General features: G+C 41.1%; 1 protein-coding gene across 1 annotated transcript; it reads left to right on the top strand.

Annotated features, from left to right (window-relative positions):
* The first annotated feature begins 2,753 nt into the window (after window positions 1-2,753).
* On the top strand, window positions 2,754-22,394 carry meis3 (myeloid ecotropic viral integration site 3). The gene is given in 14 exon segments (XM_034236451.1): window positions 2,754-3,058; window positions 3,405-3,496; window positions 6,941-7,083; window positions 8,340-8,559; window positions 10,310-10,360; window positions 10,461-10,511; window positions 11,494-11,643; window positions 12,132-12,240; window positions 13,518-13,660; window positions 16,439-16,515; window positions 17,821-17,879; window positions 19,480-19,566; window positions 21,180-21,301; window positions 21,303-22,394. Coding segments are annotated over 13 exon segments (1,290 nt in total). The 5' UTR covers window positions 2,754-3,058; window positions 3,405-3,484; the 3' UTR covers window positions 21,369-22,394.
* Window positions 22,395-24,957: the final 2,563 nt, after the last annotated feature.

Below are 24,957 nucleotides of genomic sequence, written 5' to 3'. Positions count from 1 at the left end.
CTGGGTTTCTGAATGTATTGATATTGACTTACAGAAATGAGCATGAATTATTGTTCAATATTTGGTTTTGTTATATGCACTTTGAGCAAATATATAATCCCTTGATTTACACAAAGTCTCAGTATGTTATGTTTTTATTTATCATTGATATTATGATTAACTAAAGAATGTATTTGCCCTTCCAAAAAGACAGGACAGTCATTTATTTTAACTAAGAGATTTCACCTTGTCTTAATGAATTCCCCCTTACTGTTTTATGCAGGATTTCATTTTAACTAAATCTTGATCTACATACCTTTAAGTGTGATAATATGCAACATCTGTTTGTGTGTGTGTGTGTGTGTGTGTGCGTGTGTGTGTGTGTCTTCTCTGGAACAACACACTGCAGTTGTGTTACCTCTCAGCACAGGCTTAACAACATATGTTGTGTTAAAAATGGGTTGTCGTTAACATATTCAGCTCCGAAAACGAAGGTGTTATCCCAAGGACTGGAGGAGGCGTGATACAAAATGACAGATCCTCAAGTGTTTGTGATGCTAATGAGAGCAATCTACATGTTTAGATAATGGTCTGTTCGATAAATGTTAGAAAGTTCAGATTTATGGTGCAGAGTCCTGAAGAAAAACAGCTCAACAAGTCACTCTTAATAATTGAAATGCAAGTGGTGTGAAGTATTTAAGTGCACTTACTCAAGTACTTAAGTAGAATTTTGAGAGACTTTCATTTTATGCTAGTTTTTACTAAAAGATAAATAGAGGTAAATGGTGTACTTTGACTCCACTACATGTATTTAATACCTTTAGTTACTTCACAGATCTGGATGAATGATGTGAAATCTAACCAAGTGTTAAATCAGACTTTAGTTCCACCTGGAGTAAAATCACCAGCTACCCTGCAGAATACAAAGTAATTCAAACTAGCTACACCTTTACCAGCTTTGAGAACACTTTCATGATCAGTCATTATAAAACATATCAGATATATTATTCTGAAATGGACCAATCTGCACAACGACTACTTTTACTGTCGCTACTTTCACTATATTTTGATGAGAATACTTTTCTACTTTTACTTAACATTTTGGGAGTATTCTTACACTCTGGTACTTCTACTTTTAATTAAGCACAAGATCTGAGTACTTCTACTTTTACTCAAGTATAATATCTGAGTACTTCTACTTTTACTCAAGTACAAGATCTGAATCTGAGTGCTTCTACTTTTCCTCAAGTAGGCCTACAAGATCTGAGTGCTTCTACTTTTACTTAAGTACAAGGTCTGAGTGCTTCTACTTTTACATAAATATCTGAGTACTTCTCCCACCTCTGATACATGTTGTAAAGGTCTTCCAAGGACAAAATGAGTGTGAACATGGATTCCTCAGATGATTTGACTTCAGTGTTAATCCTTTTCATGCAGCCTGTTAACAAAGTGAAAACAAGCCCTTGCATCGCCTTTTCCAGTCCATTGACGGCTCAGTGTAGGGGGGTGGAGGCCGTGATCCCCCCCTGCAGGAAACCAGCCCCCCAGCTGAGTTAAAAGACCCCTGGCTGTAGGCCCGGTGCATGGCTCTCACACAGGCCGTCCACCGAGCCTCCTGCCCGGCCGCTGATTGAAGTGCAGCCGTCTGTTGGCCCCTCGCAGCGGGACCGGGGCAACAGCAGCGATTTAAATAATTATGTTACTGAGCTGAAGTGACATTTACAACACAAGACGGCCAGTTTAGCTATGCCACCAACACGTTAAAAGGGGTTCCAATGAAACTTTCTCACGATAATAGCTCTGTTTTCACCTCCTCCCAATCAACAAGAAAAGAATAGGGCCATTTGGAGTCTGTCAAAAGGCTTTCTGACAATTGATTGACAACAAAACTATAAAACACTTGGAAAGCTGTTATCAGCCTGTACATATCGTGTCATCGAGCACGCTTGGAAGCTTATTTATGATCCGATGTGAAGAGGATTAAAACACTTATTATTTACTGATCATGACTTTAATTAGCTCTTAAAACAAGGGACTCTAAAATAACATTAAGATGATGTCTTACTGCGCAATTTCCTATTTCTGATCACATTATAAAATTGCATATGTGATGCAGACACTTTCTTATTTTGACTGCCTAAATTGATAAGAAAATCCTTAATTTGATCATATTATAAAAGTGCATCCTACTTACAATGCGATGCATACAGATTGTTTTTACTTCCTTTTCATACGAATTAAGAAATATTTGGCATTCTGCATTCTTGAGGGTGTAAAGGATTCACTTAACAGATAGATAGACGGATACGTTATTTAATCCCTTACACTCAAGAATGCAGAATGCCAAACATTTCTTAATTCGTATGAAAAGGAAGTCAAAACAATCTGTATGCATCGCATTGCAAGTAGGCCTATGCACTTTTATAATATGATCAAATTAAGGATTTTCTATATCAACTTAATCGGTTCACCGTGGGTTTAATGGACTCTGTTAAACATGCTCAATCCCTATAGTAAGCGTTATCACGGGTCTTTCTCCCGGGTTATCCCGAGATAACGGTGGTGCAGCCGAGGCAGGGATTTGGAGAAAGTGGCGATAGATGCAGCAGCAGGAGTGATATCAGCCCGGAGGAGAGGCGAGATAAAACTATCGAGGGGGTCCTCCTTCTTCTTCTCTGGTGTTTGTGTGTGTGATAAGGAGGAGGAGTAAAGGGATGGAGGGAGGAGGGCCAAAGAGACCCCGTCGCGTTTTGACCCTCGGAAACCTCCCCACACACCACTAACACCACCACTCCTCTTCCTCCTCCTCCTCCTTCTTCTTCTCCTCTTGAGACAGAAAACCCTATCCAGTCGTGACATATTCCAGCCTGTCGCCGTATATGCAGCGCGGACAGCAAGCACAAGGAGCCAAAAAGCTGAAAGGGACGCTTTCTGCCCACAAACCCTCCCGTGAAACCGAGCATCCCCGACCCGGAGCGAGAGGCGCACCAGGCGGGGGCGAGAAGCTGCAGGAACCGGTACATCCTCCCGGAGCTCCGGACCACACCGACCCGAACAGGACTGGATATTTACCCTCTCGGTGGGACATTTTTTTACACCGTTTACCGGAAACATAAACCAATAATAGGCTGCGAGCTTTATTATGTACAGCGTTCATTACCGCTGAGTGCATTATGAACCGTTACGCTCACATCGACCAGTGTAAACAAGGACCATCAAATCTCCCATCATAATGCTGTAATATAAAACGCGATGGGCTCGGAGTAAACACACACACACACACACACACACACACACACACATTACACACAGCTCTTCACTGTTTTTCTAACCACAGTATTGTTTTTGTTTGTATGCGTTTTGTGCATGATTATCATGTTTACAACCTCATGCAATAAAAACAATAATGTTTTTTTTACTTTTAGTTCCAGGACCAGAAGAAAGCTCGCTGGACTAGCCGAGCAGAGCATCATCTTCTCCGGTGTAGGACTGGCTCTCGGGTCGCATGGAGAAGAGGGTATGTTTTTGCTGATTTTTCTTTTTCAAATGATAATGATTTACACCAGATTGTGGCAGGATACAGTAACACACCCTTTATAACAAAAGAGAGGAGGTTAATTAGATAAGCATCATAATGGGGGCATATGTTGGGAATCCTCAATGCACTGATGGCTCTCTGCTCGGGTGTAGCAGCCATAAAAACACGAGGCCCGCTGGAAACAGACTAGTGGACTGCACTGGCATGGACTTCATGTTTAGGGAACAACAACATGCAAAACATGCCTTTCTTTTGCACTGAAAACTAAAATAAATGCTCCTTATATATGTGTGTATTTGTAAGCGCTTTACGGTGCTGCAAAGTTACAATTTGACCAGGCATAATCCCTAATTGACGTGCATTGGAGCTCGGCTAGGTTGTGTATTTAACATGCAATGTAGATATCAGCAATGTGTGAAAACACTTAACGAGGACATGTTCTAAGATCTAATATCTCTCCCTCCTCTGAGAATAATATAGATGTATTGTGCAATGTCAGTCAGGCGTAATGATGGCACGCATGGGTTAGAGTGGTCATTCAGAGAGAGCTTGAAGTAGGCGAGTTTTTTTGTGTTGCTCTGCATGCATGCTGGGGGTGGAAACAGATACATAATTGTCCATGAGAGCAATAAGACATGTGCAGTGTGATAGGAAATCACTGCTGTATACAAGCAGAGAATAACGAGCTATAGGAGAAGAGGAACTGTGCAATACACACAAACAAGAGCTAATCCATTCAACAGCTTAAACTAAACGTGGGGTCAATACATAATAAAATAGCTCATTGCTGGTAAAAGTAAAAATACTTTCTGGGTGTTTATTTAAACAGCCACAGGAAAATGACTGCATGCTAAACAGTGAGGATGTTAGGCCTGTATTTCACTGAGCCACTAAACTTTTTACATTTTATTTTCGATGTTCATAAGGCTGTAAAAAAGAACATATGGTGACGTTTTAAGAAATGCATGTCTAGTGATAGTTTGTTGTTAGAGTTTTAAAGTTTTATTTTGTGTAGGAAAGTCCAGTTGTTGATTGTTTTGTTAAGTGCTAAGTGCAGGAGTTATTCATGTTACAAACCTGTAGCAAAAACCGTTGAGAAAAACTGTAAGCTTCAACAAATGTGTGATTACTTTTTTAGACTTTCGCTCGTTCCGTTAGTTTGTTGCAACCTAAGTTTAGCTAATTTACGTGAAGAAACAACTACGAACTTTTAAGCAAAAGCACATTTAATTTCCCGTTTTCTAAATCGGTGCACTGAGAAAACGGAGGAATTAGTTTGCTTATTTTCATGAGAAACGGAGCCCTTGTTTTCGACGAAAGTGAAACATGTAGATTTTACAGAGCCGTGTTTCTTTATTAAAAATTAAGGTTTATTAAAAAGAAAGAGTCTGAAATATGAGCAATTTCGTCTTCATTTCCTGCCTTTTCTTATGAGTCAGTCCAGTTCTACAAAGCTGCACTTTATTCGTGTGTTCCCAGCTGAAGCTGCCTGAAAAAACGCTTGTTAGGCCTTTTGGAATAAAACAATTACCCACATCTGAACGCTGTTTACCCGCTCCGTGACTTTTTAGAAAAAGTTGAAAAATTCGCGGAATTTGTCATCTCGGCTCGTGCGCTTTGATCCGCCTGACGCACAGAAACCCGATAGGAGCCGCGCGTAAAGAGAGACGCGCAATCCGATAGCGGTGATTGTGTTAATAGCCACAGCCTCCATAAAAACTAGAAGGTGTCCCGGGGCCTGGGCCTCAGAGCAGGTGCTTTCTGTGATCCCGGTGGCCATATGGGTCTCTGGAATACAACAATTTGATAAGCCATTTAGGACAGTGGTGCCCAAAGTGAGGTCCGGAGACCTCCAGGGGACCTGCAGGGGGATTTACAGGAGGTCAATGCAGGCACATGGACAGGACTGATTTAATTTAACATTTATTTCAATTCCCAGAGGTCAGCATGGAGAGAAAGTGTAAAAAATAATTACATTTATGTTGGGGTTCACTGCTGCTGTGTGATTTAAGTGTATTCTCCACAAATAACGACACAAATCATCCCACATTTGACAGTTTTTGATAAATATCCTCTCTGTGAGCCATTTGGAATGATGACATTATAAAAAAAGGGTTACAAAAATATAAGTATAGCAATGAATATAACAAGAACAGATGCAAAAGAGCCATTGATGTTCTCTACAGTCACACACACTCATTGAAACCACAACCTCTTGTGGTTGCCCGTCTGGGGAAAAGTGCCCACAGAAAGACACACCGCTAAGCAGATAATAACTTTTATGGCTTGGTTAAAATAACACAGAAGTTAAAAAGGTGTTCAGGTCGACTAGCAGGTGTTGTGTGTGTGTGTGTGTGTCATCCCAGTGGTCCTTTAATCCGGCACAAAGCAGATCTGCTGACCTGAGCAGCGTCGCCTCGGAGACACAAGCTGCAGCGAGGCACAAATTAGCAGCTCTGTAACACAGGCAGACAGACATGTATATTCATGACGCTGTGTACAAGATGTCTGTGTTGTATCAGAGTGTGTGTGTGCCATATGTGTGTCTGACTCACTGAGTGTGTGTGGCTGTCACAGTGGGATGTGAGCGACGACTCAGCACGGCTCCTGTCTAAGTCGAGGAGGGAGGAGAGGATATTAGCAGCGACACTCTTCCCCTCATCTTCCTCTTCCTCCGCTTTCCCTTTCTGAAACACAAACACACAGACTTTCCAAGAATTTTAAATCTCGGCTTGATTTGCATTTTTGATGCTATCCAAATGCCTTTTGAATGGGTTTAATTAGCCTCACAGTGGCACAATTAGCAGCATATGATCCATCATTAGAAGGGAAAACAAAGAAGGAATTGGCACACACACATTTCCAGGGAACAGTACAACACACTGCAGGGACATATCTCTCACACACACACACACACACACACACACACCCTGGAATTGGTTTGTGAATATAAGACATAATAATAGGGGTCAAAAGAAATGTATGTTTGTTTTATTGTTGACATTGACCCCAAAAGGCATTCGTTCCAGATCTTGAGTCTTAATATTTGTTGATTTTCATAGTTTTTTTATTATAGTAAAAAGATAATTGGTTTTTTGACTTTTTGGAAAAATGTAACATGTCAACATGGGCTTTAGAAAAATATTTAAGGACTTATTTGACTACTTTGTGACATTTTACTGTTCAAACACCTAATCTATAATGTGATTTTAAACATTAGCAGTAAGCACAACATGCCTTATTTAACTATAACAATAAAAAGCAGTACATAATGTGTCCAGGAGTTCAGACACATTAACATAAAAGCCCAGCAGCTCCTGGCGGTGACAGCCCGGCTGCGTAATAAAATATGATTTGATGTCAGAGGGGCGCAGATGTCCAACGTGTCTCATGTTTTCTTTTTTGCGTCTAATTGTGTTTCAGTATGAAGAGCTGGTGCACTACTCAGGGTCGGAGGGCATGTCGTTGGGGGGGTACGCGGACGATGTCAGGACGCTTCCTCCCCCTCACTACGGCCCCCCCATCATCCCAGACTCCCTCAAACACCACAAAGACCAGATCTATGGGTAAGAGAGTGTGTGAAACCCATACGTGTGCAAGGCAAGGCAAGTTGATTTATACTGCACTTTTCAACACAAGGCAATTCAAAGTGCTTTACAAAAATCAAAGACATTAAGAAACATTAAAAGATAATAAAACATGAATAACACAGGTACATGCATACAAGTTACAGCGCAGTTTAAGATGTGAATAGTTCAATTAAAAGCAGCGGCAAAAAGAAAAGTCTTCAGCCTGGATTTAAAAGTAGTGAGTTACAGCCGACCTGCAGGTTTCTGGGGGTTTGTTCCAGATTTGGACGATACCCCTAAACACAAAATAAAACTAGTTGATTATTTACTGATATAGAAATTGCGATATGATCCACGATATTGGAGATCAGTTTTGCATCGTTATTCTCACAAGCATTGGAAGATATATTAAAGAGAATCTGTAGCAAACAAATATGGTATTTGAGGTCTACAGAATACCATGTGTAGACTGTGATATCGCACGGAAAGGGATTAGGGCCAAATGGGAATTTTTTTGTTTAGATCTGACCACCATTTTTTTTACTCCTGAAATTAAAGTCAGATTTCTGCGAAAAAAGTTGGAATTCTGAGAAAAAAGTTATAATTCTGAGATTTAATTCGTAATATTTAAACAAAAAAGTGGGAATTCTGAGGTTTTTTTTCCAGAATTCTGACTTTTTTTCCCTCAAAATCCTGACTTTTTCTCAGGATTCAAAACCCTGACTTACATCTCAGGACTTAAAAAAAAGATCCCTTTTGGCCAGATCCAAAAAAGGGAACGTCACATGTGGCCCTAGTCCTTTTCCGTACTGAAGCTACTTCATTCAAAATGGTAAACACATATTTAGCCTCTAACAAATGTTATGCTTCCTGCGATATGAATATAGCACCGGTCCATATTTAGATTTAGATTAATTGTGCAGCCCTATAGTGGAAATAATGATTCATGTACCCTGTTAGTGCCATAGTTGTTAACATTACTTGTGCAGCATTACCAGATTAACAGAGAGTTGATATGTGTGTACTGAATATGAAAATACATGTGTTTACAGCTGTTCATAAATACTGTGCTATGAAGTTTCCTGTTGCACCTTCTGGGAATGTATCGTGTGTGTACATTATGTCAACTGTTACCGTGTTTATGTAAAGTATGTTAACTGTTTGTGTGTATATGTGTGTGTGTGTGTGTGTGTGTGTGTGTGTGTGTGTGTGTGTGTGTGTGTGTGTGTGTGTGTGTGTGTGTGTGTGCACAGTCACCCACTGTTTCCACTGCTGGCCTTAGTGTTTGAAAAGTGTGAGCTCGCCACCTGCTCCCCTCGAGACTCCGCCTCCCTCTCGGCCACCTCCCACCTCCCCGGCATGCCCAATCACGGCATGCCCAATCACGGCATGACCAATCACAGCATGACCAATCACAGCGACGTCTGCTCCTCCGACTCCTTCAACGATGACATCGCCGCGTTTGCAAAGCAGGTGAGCGTCCTTTAAAACAGCCGATCTGTAAAAATCACGATTCTCCACAATGAATCAAATTAGTACAAAGACCTTTTCAGTACAAAATGTAGAGTAGCATCTCTTAGCCCTCCTGTTGTCTTCGGGTCAAATCTGACCGATTTACTACTTTCATCGATCATAACTTATTTGTTTTACATTCGATTGCATCAAGGCTTCATGATATCCTTCACAGGAGACATTTGGACATATCAAATTGCTGATCACACTTTCATTGAATTTTGGATGATTTAGTGAACTTTGTAACACCATGGTGTTCCAGGTCAAACATGACCGCCATAAAGAAAAGGAATTAGTAACCATCCAGATCAGATAACACACACACACACACACACACACACACACACACACACACACACACACACACACACACACACACACACACACACACACACACACACACACACACACACACACACACACACACACACACACACACACACTCTAAATGTGTGTCCCCCTTATGTGCCCAATCCCCCCATGTGAATCACACCTGGCACACACAAACACCCCCCCCACACATACACACACACACACACACACACACACACACACACACACACACACACACACACAGACAGAACAATTTGATACATTTCCCGCTCTTATAATAATAATAATAATACATTTATTTTGGGGGGCGCCTTTCATAACACCCAAGGACACCTTACAGGGTTACAGATTTACAATTTACAATTACACCTTACAAATTATAACAGTGGATTTAGTGAAGTATCAGCCGGGGTAAGACGAGACAAACAACAGGAAATGGACTACAAAAGGACACAAAAGGACACAAAAGGACACAGGGTACAGATTATAAAGAAAATGCCAGTTTGAACAGGTGGGGTTTGAATGTTGTTATGGAATCAGACATTATGTGCCCATCCCCCCACATGGATCACACCTGGCACACGCAATACATGTTCAGTGTCTATTCTTTGTATATTTACTGCAGTGTTTCATGTATACCAGTAGTCTGATACAATATGTACAGTTTGAAAGGGTGTTAAATAAAATTTGGTGATGATTAAGGTTTTTGTGTTAATGTAATAGCAGTTAAAACAGGACCGGTCAAATTTGACCGCGAACACCAAAGTAAGGGGGAAATGAAAAGTTTAGTTGGATAGTTTTGACCTATAGGAGGGTTAAACCAATTACAAGGAACTCGTTGAAAGAATCCTACAGCAATTCCAATATTTTTTTTACCAGAGATATGCCAATAGATATCTTGGAAATAAGTCATTCCGCACGAAAAAAGGATTTAAAATGATTTATCGACTCACGAAATCTGGTCAAAACTATCCAACTAAACTTTTCACATCTCTTACACTCAACTTGTATTTTAATCAAAATCAGAATCAGGTGTATTGCAAAGTAGGTTTACATATACAAGAACATTGCTTTGGGGATAATGGTGCATACATAAACAAAATAAATTGTAAGAAAAGGACAAAAAATAGAAGTATTATAAAAACTCTTAAAAAAACTATTATGAAATTAGAACTAAAGAGGAATATACAAATCTACACACATCTCTTAGCTTCTTAATCTTGAAATGTATTTAAATGACATTTTATAATGGTTTCTTTTGCCCTTTATCCTAATGTTTTAGAGCATTTTGCATTGCCTTGTTGTTGTTGTTGTTGTTGTTGTTGTTGTTGTTGTTGTATAAATAAAGATTAATGATCATGTTTAATTTGTGTCGCAGATCCGATCCGAGAAGCCCATATTTTCTTCCAATCCTGAGCTGGACAACTTGGTACGATGCTCACTGAAATCACACCGAAATATGCTTTTATCACCACAGATGCATTGTGGGATACGAGTTAATAATGAATCCCCTGTCTCCTCTCCCACAGATGATCCAGGCCATTCAAGTTCTGCGCTTTCATTTACTGGAGTTAGAGAAGGTGAGTGGGAGAGAAGCACTAACATTTGGTTTTGTATGGAGAATAGTGTGTGACTCGTAGGAAGGTCTGACATCAAGGTATGTCAATCGATAAAAAAAAAAGATTATTGTATTTTAACTGCACATTTATTCAATAAAAAACACTGTTTCGCTGGTTTTTCAGTAAATCTGAGAGTGAACATTTGATAAAACTTTAAAAGAGTTTCAAAAGTGTCTTCACGAACAGGATTGCACGCATGTTGAGGCACACACTCCTATTGAAAATGTAGTTATTTAAAATATGTTTTGATACAAACACATTTGATCATTGCAGGAGATAGATACAAAATAATAGCAACACATAAATTAAAAAGCCTATTTTAAATGATAGGAGGCGTGTGGCGCAGTGGGTTGTGCGTTGGTGTTCGGATCAGGGGGTCACAGGTTCAAACCCCACTGCAGTCAGCATGTCGTTGTGTCCCTGAGACACTTCACCCCAAATTGCTCCTGTGGGGATTGCCCACAGTATTGAGTAAGTCGCTAATTGTAAGTCGCTTTGGATAAAAGCGTCTAACAAGTAATGTAATAATAATGTAATGATACATTTGACAAAAATGCCATTTTAGGGGTTGCGCAAGAGCTACTGAAACCACTTTTCCTACAACTTAATTTAAATGTTGTCTTAGGTCACGTATATTAACATATGAAGGCATGTGTTAGCATTTGAGGCATGGATCATGAGAAATGTCACAGGTGGGACACAAATGCAACTATCCCTAAATGTTATCAGCACTACATTTTACTCAAGCCATTGTCACTTGCACTATGAATCATCCTATTATATTATGTCTGAAGTATATTGTATGTTGCGCTGAGGATTCAGATTATATTTTTACGCTGCAGCTATCCTGCATATGACAATCAAGCTGTTCAACCACTACCAGGACCCTTTCAGTAAGTGTTGTTAACAGTATACACTCATACCTTTAAATCTGTCCCTGTAGGTCCACGACCTGTGTGACAACTTCTGCCATCGATACATCACCTGCCTGAAGGGCAAGATGCCCACAGACCTCATCATGGACGACAAGGACGGCGGCTCCAAGTCCGACGTGGAGGATTTCACCGGGTCCTGCACCAGCCTGTCGGAGCAGGTGAGAGCCGAGAGAGTAACCTGTCAAACAGGAAGCAGTAGTCATCCTTTCTTTATAACTAATGCTTGTTGATGTATTGTGATTTTAAAAAGGTGTCTATTATCATCTGGCCGGGGTCAACAGCTGGACATAAGCAATGTTGGCTAAAGCTGCCCCATTTACTGTTTGTTGTGACAGTTGATCCATGGGGACTGTCCACGACACTATCAACTAATTCAACTAGGAGAAGACACTCCAGCTTTCACTTGCACAGCTGCACAGTGAATAATAACCGTGTGATGCCTGACTTAATGAATGCAGGATGAGAGAATCTGGTCAAATAAATGTATGGGATGGAAACATAACGACGAGGATTAGAAATCAACTTCATATCTTTGACGATAGACGGGGAAAATGGCTGAGTTCTCCTCCTCTTCCTCCTCCTCCTCCTCCTCCTCCTCTCCCTCCTCCTCTAACCTGTCCTCCATGTCTCTCCTGTCATCCTGCAGAATGCATCGTGGTTACGGGAGCCAGATGAGTGCGCCACCACTCCTCTGGGAACACCGGGCACCTGTGGCCTGCCTTCACACAGCACAGCAGACAACTGTAGCGACATAGGTACACACACACACACACACACACACACACACACACACACACACACACACACACACACACACACACACACACACACACACACACACACACACACACACACACACACACACACACACACACACACACACACACACACACACACACACACACACACACACACACACACACACACACACAATGTATACATCACTTCAGGGGACATTACATTGACTTACATGCATTTCCTGGAGACTTATCCTAACCTTCACCATAACCAACACCTGCCTAACCCTTAACCTTACCCTTACCCTTACCCTAACCAAGTCTTCACCCTAAAATTAATGATTCCCCTTATGGGGACCTCCATTTTGTCCCCATAAGGGAGGCGAGTCCAGTCCCTGACTGTGTAAACAGATTTAGGTCCCCACAAGTATAGTAATGCTAGGCTACACACACACACACACACACACACACACACACACACACACACACACACACACACACACACACACACACACACACACCACACACGCACACACACACACACACACACACACACACACACACACACACACACACACACACACACACACACACACACACACACACACACACACAGGAAATAATGCACATGTGAGCAAACAATACACTATAGCGGCAATGGAGGTTTCCCCTAGTGTTTCCGAGTGGTATTATTGATGCGGTGACAGCCTTTCCGTTTCCTCAAAGCCTTCTGCTAGCGACGTATTTAACAGCTTATTCAGACCATCAAGAAATAATGCAAGAAATATAATAAATAATAAAATATGATATATTGTGATCCATTCCTAGATTATGTTTGAATTTACAAAATGGGATTTTTTGGGGGGGGCAAGGCATTGCATTAGAAAAACATATAAATAATTATTGCAGTGATCGTTCCAAAGTGGAAATACTTGTTATGGCCATTTTGAATGAATCAACACCGAAGAGTGCGTGAATTGTTGGAGGGGCTCAGGTCAGAAGACTTGCATTGCCATTTCTACACGGTAGCTTATGTGAGTAAGACAATAACACCTTTTATTTGAATGTTGTTGTATAGATATAACAAATAGAGTGAGTTTGCATTCAAATCTGGGCAATTATATGATAACTTCCACAAGAAAAGCTTCAAAAGGGTTGTTTTCTCTGCACAAACACGGACAAATATACTGTTTTTTTACAAATGAATACAACATATCTGCAGAAATTGTGAGCTCATATCACTTGTACCCTGATTAAGAGTCAAACAGTCCTTGATATATGATGTTTCTCTGCAGGCGACGGTCTGGACGGAGACGGCTCCCCGAGCACCGGAGACGACGACGACTCGGACCGAGACCGGAGGAACAACAAGAAGAGAGGCATCTTCCCCAAAGTGGCCACCAACATCATGAGAGCCTGGCTCTTCCAACACCTGCAGGTGAGAGAGCACGTTATTACCAGAGGTGGGAAGTAGTGGAGTACAAATACTTCGTTACTGTACTTAAGTACATGTTTCTGGTATCAGTACTTTATTCCACTACTTATTTTTCTGACGACTTTTTACTTTCTACTTCTTACATTTTGAACCCAAATACCTGAACTTTCTATTTCTCACATGTTGAACACAAATACCTGTACTTTCTACTTCTTACATGTTGAACACAAATACCTGTACTTTCTACTTCTTACATGTTGAACTCAAATACCTGTACTTTCTACTTCTTACATGTTGAACTCAAATACCTGTACTTTCTACTTCTTACATGTTGAACTCAAATACCTGTACTTTCTACTTCTTACATGTTGAACTCAAATACCTGTACTTTCTACTTCTTACATGTTGAACTCAAATACCTGTACTTTCTACTTCTTACATGTTGAACTCAAATACCTGTACTTTCTACTTCTTACATGTTGAACTCAAATACCTGTACTTTCTACTTCTTACATGTTGAACTCAAATACCTGTACTTTCTACTTCTTACATGTTGAACTCAAATACCTGTACTTTCTACTTCTTACTTGTTGAACTCAAATACCTGTACTTTCTACTTCTTACATGTTGAACTCAAATACCTGTACTTTCTACTTCTTACATGTTGAACTCAAATACCTGTACTTTCTACTTCTTACATGTTGAACTCAAATACCTGTACTTTCTACTTCTTACTTGTTGAACTCAAATACCTGTACTTTCTACTTCTTACATGTTGAACTCAAATACTTGTACTTTCTACTTCTCTCATTTTCCAAACAGCTGGTTCCTTTAGTCTGAATGTGTGTTTGATGCGTGATCATTATTCTTTAGAGTCATTGCGTGCCTATTGATTTGAACACGATCCGTGTATCCATCATTTCCTGGTCTTCTCTAAAGAAGAGGGACCAATGGAAACGTTGTCATGTTGCCGTTGTTCAGCATGGAAACATTCATTAGCTAACAATGACATTATTGTTCTATTAATATAAAGGGAGGTCAGGTACTCTTTAAAACAGCTGCGAGTTATGGGTACTTTTTACTGAAGTACATTTCAAAGCCCATACTTTGACTTGAGTAAAGAAGTTTAGTCAGTACTTCTACTTTCACCAGAGTATTTCTAAACACGAGTATCTGTGCTTCTACTTGAGTAAAGGATGTGAGTACTTTTGCCCTCTCTGGTTATTACCACATAAAAGACGAATTATTACTCATAAAAACAATGAATTTCCACAATAATTAAAACCCAAAGAGCTGTAACAAAAGACAGAGAGGATTTAGTGTGAGGCCAAACATCAGAGAGGGGAGCAGAGTGTGTAATGGAGGTCAATTAAATGAAATGATAAATCAGGGGATTATGTGATTATGTGAATATGCTCGCTTTTGAGTAACTGTGGAAGTGATAGAAATGGAGTGAGTAATTGTTGGCAAGGTAATTAGCTGCTAAATGAGGCAGGTCAAATGTTGCTACACTCCAGTTAATACAGTAAGTGTGTGTGTGTGTGTGTGTGTGTGTGTGTGTGTGTGTGTGTGTGTGTGTGTGTGTGTGTGTGTGTGTGTGTGTGTGTGTGTGTGTGTGTGTGTGTGTGTGTGTGTGTGTGTGTGTGTGTGTGTGTGTGAGAGAGATAGACATACAGAGAGCTGCAGAATGAGTCCTAAAACCGGGGAATGAGTTGGCATGTTACCACTTCTTGTTCACTCGCCTGTAAATCAGCTTTTTCCAAATGTATTTTTGGTTGAATGCCTGAAATAAGGTCAGTGGTTTAGCCACGCTTTCACATTTTGTTCTACGTCGTAAAATAGGTCAGCAAATACTCCACTTGTGTTTGACCGAAAACGTCATAAAAGTGTGAATGAGATGAGACGACTAAACGCCACCACGCCTAACATTAGCCGCCTTTAGCTTAGCGGTGGTGAAGTGAAGTCATGTGATCGTGTTGGAGCCTAGTTCCTACAGCCTAACGTTAGCTTTTTACTTCTGGTGATTGCAGTTGTGTTTAAAAAAATGATAACAATTGTTGCTAATATGTGGAGATTATCCTGCTCAACAAAACGTATTGGATCTTATTTTCTGCAATATTCCAAAATCCAGCTTTCTGTCACGTGTGTTATTTAATCAGTAGCTCACACGTAGTTCCTGGTTGAATTCCAAGCTTATAGCTATAGTCACATTTGTTCAAATGGAAATTGTTAAATGCCTTAAATCAGAAATCAGTTGTTTTGTTACGTGAACGAAAGGAGAAATAACAAAATAAATAAATACAAACATATTATTTAAAAAACATTAATCATAAGAAACTGCCCAAATAATATTTAAATTAATAAATTGAAAATAAATTCATAGGGGGATTATATTAAAAAGGTAAAAGCACGAACATGTTTAGATTGCTGATGAGGGGGCTAAGATATAAGAAAAGTGTCTTTGGGTTCAAGAAAAGCGCTATAGAAATATAATTTATTATTATTATATATCCCGTAATGTAATCACAGTACTTTCCCTTTTTCATTATATCGTAAAACACACACCAACAAGGGCCAAGAATACATATATCTCTACAAATAAAAATGCATATATACACATACAAATACATGCGTAAACAATAAGTTAACAGTACAAAGAACTGGTAAAGAGACGGATGACATGAGCAGCTGTACCAAAGAATCGTGTGATCGCAGTACTCTGATCAAATCAAAGGAACTGTCTTGCTTCCTTTAACCCTCGCTCTGTGTGTCCTCTCCCAGCACCCGTACCCGTCCGAGGAGCAGAAGAAGCAGCTGGCTCTGGACACGGGTCTGACCATCTTACAGGTCAACAACTGGTCAGTGCACTCTCAATCAATACACTAATTCTGCCCCGCGGCGTTATCCATAATCCGTTAAACTGTCATGTGTAAACGGAAAGCGTCAACTTTCAATTTAACCACACGTCAATAACACGCTGCTGTGATGGAAACAAACTGCATCTGCATCTAACGAGTCACATTTATCTCCTCGGTAACTCCTAATTGTGGATATTTTATACATATAAATGTCAGTTTAATAAAAGGTGGCTCTTTAACACGACTTTTAGAGGAGCTATAATCTACTTTATTAGAGAGGGGCTCGTAACAGAAGAAGAAATGTCCTGCTAAGCATTTTTCTCTGATCAACAGCACAGTAAAATCCACTTGGTGTGTTCATAAAACTGAATAGCAAATCAATGTCCAATAATCAGATGGTTTACTGCCTCTATTCACTCAGGAAAACACACACACACAGAGAGACACACACACACACACACATTTCTAGCATGCTGATCAATCACTTCTTTCGTATTGTTCTGTGCAGATAGAACCACACGGTACACAAATAAGGAAGTGTGTGTAACATGTTAAACGATATATTTAGTAATTTGATAACTTGCATGTTTGTATTTGTACCCCTGCTGCAGCACACACACACACACACACACACACACACACACACACACACACACACACACACACACACACACACACACACACACACACACACACACACACACACACACACACACACACACACACACACACACACACACACACACACACACACACACACGTATACATCACTTCAGGGGACATTACATTGACTTACATGCATTTCCTGGAGACTTATCCTAACCTTAACCCTAACCAACACATGCCTAACCCTAACCCTAACCCTTAACCTTACCCTAAACCTAACCAAGTCTTCACCCTAAAATGAATGATTCCCCTTATGGGGACCTCCAATTTGTCCCCATAAGGGAGGCGAGACCCCACAAGTCACTGTGTAAACAGATTTAGGTCCCCACAAGTATAGTAATGCTAGGCCACACACACACACACACACACACACCACACACACACACACACACACACACACACACACACACACACACACACACACACACACACACACAACACACACACACACTGACCCGATCAATCAATTATCACAGTGCGATCAATACCTGCTCTGCCCTAACGTTGATTTACTCTCCCCAGAAAGGGTTAAGTGGTTGTAAAATGGAAAAGGTTAATAGTCTCCCGGTCAGCCTTTTTTCTTCATTAACATCGGCCTCGTCCATCTCGCTTTCTGAACACACACTCTTTATGTTCCAGGTTCATCAACGCCAGGAGGAGAATAGTGCAGCCGATGATCGACCAGTCAAATCGCTCAGGTTGGTGTTTATAAGTGTGTGTGTGTGTGTGTGTGTGTGTGTATGTGTGTGTATGTGTGTGTGACGGTGAGTTGTATATGTGTGTGACGGTGTGTGTTGTATATGTGTGTGTTTGTGACGGTGTGTGTTGTATATGTGTGGGAGTACAGGTGGTGTGTATATGTGTGTGTGACGGTGTGTGTTGTATATGTGTGTGTGACGGTGTGGTTTATATGTGTGTGTGACGGTGTGTGTTGTATATGTGTGACGGTGTGTGTTGTATATGTGTGTGTGACGGTGTATGTTGTATATGTGTGTGTGACGGTGTGTGTTGTATATGTGTGTGTGACGGTGTGTGTTGTATATGTGTGTGTGACGGTGTGTGTTGTATATGTGTGTGTGTGACGGTGTATGTTGTATATGTGTGTGTGACGGTCTGTGTTGTATATGTGTGTGTGACGGTCTGTGTTGTATATGTGTGTGTGACGGTATGTGTGTATATGTGTGTGTGACGGTCTGTGTTGTATATGTGTGTGTGACGGTCTGTGTTGTATATGTGTGTGTGACGGTGTGTGTTGTATATGTGTGTGACGGTGTGTGTTGTACGGTGTGTGTGTATATGTGTGTGTGACGGTGTGTGTTGTATATGTGTGTGTGACGGTGTGTGTTGTATATGTGTGTGTGACGGTGTGTGTTGTATATGTGTGTGTGACGGTGTGTGTTGTATATGTGTGTGTGACGGTGTGTGTGTATATGTGTGACGGTGTGTGTTGTATATGTGTGTGTGACGGTCTGTGTTGTATATGTGTGTGTGACGGTCTTTGTTGTATATGTGTGTGTGACGGTCTGTGTTGTATATGTGTGTGTGATGGTCTGTGTTGTATATGTGTGTGTGACGGTCTGTGTTTGTATATGTGTGTGTGACGGTGTGTGTTGTATATGTGTGTGACGGTGTGTTGCATATGTGTGTGTGACGGTGTGTGTGTATGTGTGTGTGACGGTCTGTGTTGTATATGTGTGTGTGACGGTCTGTGTTGTATATGTGTGTGTGACGGTGTGTGTTGTATATGTGTGTGTGACGGTGTGTTGTATATGTGTGTGTGACGGTGTGTTGTATGTGTGTGTGACGGTGTATGTTGTATATGTGTGTGTGACGGTGTGTGTTGTATATGTGTGTGTGACGGTGTGTGTTGTATATGTGTGTGTGACGGTGTGTGTTGTATATGTGTGTGTGACGGTGTGTGTTGTATATGTGTGTGTGACGGTGTGTGTTGTATATGTGTGTGTGACGGTGTGTGTTGTATATGTGTGACGGTGTGTGTTGTATATGTGTGTGTGACGGTGTATGTTGTATATGTGTGTGTGACGGTCTGTGTTGTATATGTGTGTGTGACGGTCTGTGTTGTATATGTGTGTGTGACGGTCTGTGTTGTATATGTGTGTGTGACGGTGTGTTGTATATGTGTGTGTGACGGTGTGTTGTATATGTGTGTGTGACGGTCTGTGTTGTATATGTGTGTGTGACGGTGTGTGTTGTATATGTGTGTGTGACGGTGTGTTGTATGTGTGTGTGACGGCGTGTGTTGTATATGTGTGTGTGACGGTGTGTGTTGTCCCACAGGTCAGGGGGGTCCTTACAGCCCAGAGGGAGCGGCTCTCGGGGGATACGGACTGGACGGACAGGTTCACCTCGGGCTCAGAACAGCAGGTACAGAAATGTCAAGGTTTTTACTGTTATATGCAGAATATTGTTGGTAAAGAAAATCTCAAGGCTCTTCATTAAAACCTCGTGTTGCCAGGTAAACAGTGCTCAATACCTACAACAATAAGTCAGCATCACAAAAGAGATGTTGTTCTCTGGTGAATGTCTGAAGCTTATATGTGTCATTAAAAAGCGGTACTAACTACCTGACAATGCAAGTGAAAATGAAACTACTAAATGGCCACCTTTAGCTTAGCGATGATGAAGTCATACTTTATAGCGTGACTTTTACCTCGGGAGATTGCATTTCAGGGCTCGACAGTAACGGTTGCCAGGTTGCCATTGGCAACCATTCAGAAAAAATGTCAACCACTTCTTGGCCTTTGGTTGCCATCAGTGGCAACCAGTTTTTAACATAAAGAAATAAGGACAGCAAACAGCTAAATGTGCACCCCAAAATAGATAAATGTTAATTATTTGTTGTATTAAGAGTGATATTTGATTGTTGTTGTGACCAGTCGGAACCTGATACTTAAGTTGCACGTGCATTGGTGTGATTACGGAGCCAGAAAGCGATCCACGTTTACTCGCGTGCGCGGTGCGCCGTGTGTTTGTTTTACAAAAAATGGCGAGGCAAATTAAGTTGTTTGACTGTGGGGTAAAAAGTTCGGCCAACCCGTCAACATCTCAAACGAATGATCAAAAGTGATTCAACTGATAAAGCGTACGGTAAACCCGGACGATAAACGGAATGTTGTCCATTCGCTTCCGGAAAAAAACCTTCAAAATAAGAGTCCCGATCTTGTTACTTCCAAAATAAAAGTGCAAAACGAAACCTTACCATAGGAAAATATTGACATACAAATATAATCACTTCTATAAAAAGGTAACACATTTTAAATATAGTTAGACATATTAAAGGTAATTTACAGCATTAATAATTAATTCTTAACTGTGAATGGTTTTCATTTATTTAACATTAGAAATGTATTAGTCTGGCCAATCCAAGACTTCGATGCTGAAGGGCCAGTGGATCTATGGTGGGGGTCAGCACAAAGGTCAAGGCAACCCACATTTGAAAGGGAGACAACGGATGACCAAGAAACTAGTGATCTGTGAAGAACAGCACAACAGCTCCATTACTGGTGTTTTACCAGCAATTGAGGGTGGACAAGTTTCCTAGGTTTCAATTAAGTGTTAATTACTTATTGTAAAGCATTTGAACATTCTTTTGTGTCACATTTTCATTATTAAGTTGATGTATAACTGTATAGTATCTTAATTATTTAAAATATAAGGTGTCTAAAAATGGCAACCGTATTTTCAGTTTTGGCAACCAAAAGCTGATGCCTGGTTGCCAGCCTGGCAACCACTTTTAAAAGTTAGCGTTGAGCCCTGCATTTACACTTCTACGATTATAAATGTGCTGTAAATGTGTGGAGATTATCCTGGTGAACAAAACGTGTGTTTGCCACAGAGCTTGTATTCCAAAATCCAATGGAAAAATCCCACTGCTTTTATCCGAGGAAGCCGTTGCTATGCTAACTTCCTGCCTACAAAAACCCATCATCTCTGCACCACTCTTCATTAAATAAACCTTGTCCTCCGTGTGTCCCCAGGTCTCCAGGGGATGTCCTCTCTGCAGGGTGATTACTCTCTACTGTCCCAGCCAGGCTACCCTCACCACCCGGGCTCCTCCCTCCACCCGTACCCGGGACCCCACCCTGCCATGCTACTGCACCCCCCCCCCACACACACACCCCGCAGAGCCGCTGCTCGCCCAGGGACTGGACATACATGCACACTAGTCGTGGGGCGAGTTAGAGAGAGAGAGTGTGTGTAAGGGCAAATGACAGTATGAATGAGTGAGTGTGTGTGTGGTGAGATATATGTATGTAGGACGCTGAACTGAACACTATTTAAAGAAGACAAAAAAAAGACGACACATTGATACGAAAGTTTACATTCCCCACTGAAAGACACTGACCTCAATGTAGCTTGCTAACACACACACACACACACACACACACACACACACACACACACACACACACACACACACACACACACACACACACACACACACACACACACACACACACACACACACACACACACACACACACACACACACACACACACACACACACACAGTCTGGACCCACAGGTTTAAGCCATACCTCTTTTGAGTAGAAGTGCTTCCTCCCCTCGTCTCCACTATGTCCTGTGGGTGAGACACATGCTTTAAAACTACACTTCCCATCATGCCTGCTGATCCACAGGAAGACCGATGAATATTTTGCAACATGGACGATCCTGTGAGCACGCCTTCTCCACGACTCCCCGTCTTCCCGCACACTGTCAACGACAAACACACACACCTTCACACACACCTTTACTTTAAGCTGTTTTTTCTGATTCTATTTTTATATTTATGCGTGCTCGTTGAAATATTAGTGCTCTTCCTTCCTTTAGCATGACGCTAAACACTATGAATGACTTCCAGTCTGCCTCGCTCGCGTACCACTGACCTCCTTAAGACGCCAACAGGTATATTATCACCATAATACCTTAGGGTCTTTCCTACACACACAAAAGCCATTTCCACACACACACACACACATACACACACACACACACACACACACACACACACACAATCTTCTATGAGCATTTCTAGTAAATTTGTTCTGTGTCACAGCGGTGTGTGTGAGGGGAGCTGCAGCCAAAGGACTCTTTAAACATTCGGCTCCCTTTCGGCTCCACGCTGAAACATTTCTGAATGATTATGGGAAATACCGTTAAAGTATTAAAATGTTTTTTTTGTAAGACTTGTCGCTTGTCATCTGTTTGTGTTTTTTGTCTGATTCGGTCGGTTTGTTGTCTGTTAGCGAGTGTATAGAGAGGTATAGCTAATATAATGCTAACACATTTCTATACATAGAAGAAACTGAAATGAAAGACATTTTTAATAAAACTCAACTAAAGCATGCAGATTGTGGTGAGACTGCTCCAGGAAGATGTTGTGGATTAAAGTATTACATATTAGTTAAAAATATATATGTTTGATTGACGACTGGGAAGGTTGTTTTGTATAATTTCCTGTTATTAAAAAAACGGTAATATGTATTAATTTATTTTACAAAAACTGTGAAATGTTGTTTCTTTAGGGTGCTTATTCAAAATGTAATTGAAATAGCAAAATGGGCTAGTGCAGTCTTCAAATCTCAGGAGGCAAATTAAATATTGATTATTTTGGTCTTAACGACACATCTGTAAGGTTTTTTGACATTAGCTTAAATTGGAGAAAATGGGGAAGAACAGAAAAATAAGCGCCTGGCAAAGTAGTAAAAAAGGCTTTTGTGGTTGTTACCGCTACAGTAGATGTGTTCAGGAATAATATTTTGCTAACACGACACACATACACACACACACACACACACACACACACACACACACACACACATACCATGTATACATCACTTCAGGGAACATTACATTGACTTACATGCATTTCCTGGAGACTTATCCTAACCTTAACCATAACCAACACATGCCTAACCCTAACCCTAACCCTAACCCTTAACCTTACCCTAACCAAGTCTTCACCCTAAAATGAATGATTCCCCTCATGGGGACCTCCAATTTGTCCCCATAAGGGAGGCGAGTCCCCACACGTGACTATGTAAACAGATTTAGGTCCCCACAAGTATAGTAATGCTAGGCCACACACACACACACACACACACACACACACACACACACACACACACCATGTATACATCACTTCAGGGGACATTACATTGACTTACATGCATTTCCTGGAGACTTATCCTAACCTTAACCGTAACCAACACATGCCTAACCCTTACCCTTACCCTAACCCTAATCCTAAACCTAACCAAGTCTTCACCCTAAAATTAATGATTCCCCTCATGGGGACCTCCAATTTGTCCCCATAAGGGAAGCCAGTTCCCACACGTGACTATGTAAACAGATGTAGGTCCCCACAAGTATAGTAATGCTAGACCACACACACACACACACACACACACACACACACACACCCACACACACACACACACACAGTCACAAGCTGAAATACTGTTGATGCTGGTAATGAAATGGCCAAGGTACAAGAGAAACAGGAGGGTTTTCAGTTGGTGACGAAAGATATGTAGATTTTCCGCTGCTAATGGTGACTTTTAACTGTCATTTTACACCTTAAAATTGCAATATAAACACACACCTTCACGTTTCCATTTTCAATGACCATTTACTTACACTCCAGCTACAGAAAAGTGAAACTACACCAATCAGTACACCAAAATCCTGCTCGATTAAGGCCAAAATGACGACAAAAATGATTTCGATCAATATTGAGATCACGATTATTTATCCTGTATACATGCATTAGTGTAATTGACAATATCTTTATTTTTATTAAATAAACAGCTCAGGCATAATACACATTTTGGCTCCTACAGCTAAGTAAGTCTAAACTAAACCAAAGCCTCCTCTTTTCCCTCATAAAATGTCTTCTTGTAGCTCCCATCCTCTCTGTCACCTCCTTCTCTGATCGACATCCTTTTCGACGTTAAACATCCATACATAACTCCATCCTTTGCCACCCTACATCGCCCCCGTCCTTCTCCCATTCGGCCTGGAGCGGGAGGGGTCAGGGGTCAGGGGTCAGACAGAGGTCAACAGGAAATGGCTCTTCTCCCTGGCACCCGGGTCCTGACCTCAGCGCTCCTTCACTTCTCATTTCTCTTTGTCCCTCCTCCTCGCAATCACTCTCAGTGCAGGATGGGTTTACTCTCCACCTCCTCTCTTTCTCTCACAACATGTTACATGTCTCTTAAGTCAGTACAACGGTGTTTCTTTCAATCAAAACTTAAACTAACATCTCCTTAGCTGCAACGCCTAATCTGAACAGGGGCCAAAGGTCCCATCCCAGCTTCTGACCACACTATTCTCCCTTGCTCAAAATCATGCCTTTTGGGGTTTCCTGTGTGTTATAGGTTTTTGAATGCATCCTAAACGCCTGCATTGCACTCCTTTGTTTACTTCCAGACAGCACTATGTAACACTTGCACTTCTATTGGCTAGGCTCCAACACATTGTACGTGATAGGCTAAGGGGCGGGACATCTCTAAGAGGTTGACCAATCACAACAGAGCTGGTCTGCTAACTGACTTGGCTATGGTTTCAGACAGAGGGTGAAAAGAGGTGCTGCAGCACAGGCAGTATGAGAGAAATAAAGAGCTTTTTGAACATTAAAGCATGGAGACATGTCACAGGAGAGACACTACTAATATACACCTGAACATCAGCAGGATGTGTCCTCTTCAAACAAGATAAAGATGTTTTTTTATGATAAAACCAGAGTTAGAT

This window comes from Gymnodraco acuticeps, unplaced genomic scaffold (genome assembly GCF_902827175.1).
Source record: "Gymnodraco acuticeps unplaced genomic scaffold, fGymAcu1.1, whole genome shotgun sequence".
NCBI lineage: Eukaryota > Metazoa > Chordata > Actinopteri > Perciformes > Bathydraconidae > Gymnodraco > Gymnodraco acuticeps.
The sequence above is the reverse complement of the archived record's forward strand: the minus strand, read 5'-3'. Positions and strand labels throughout refer to the sequence as shown.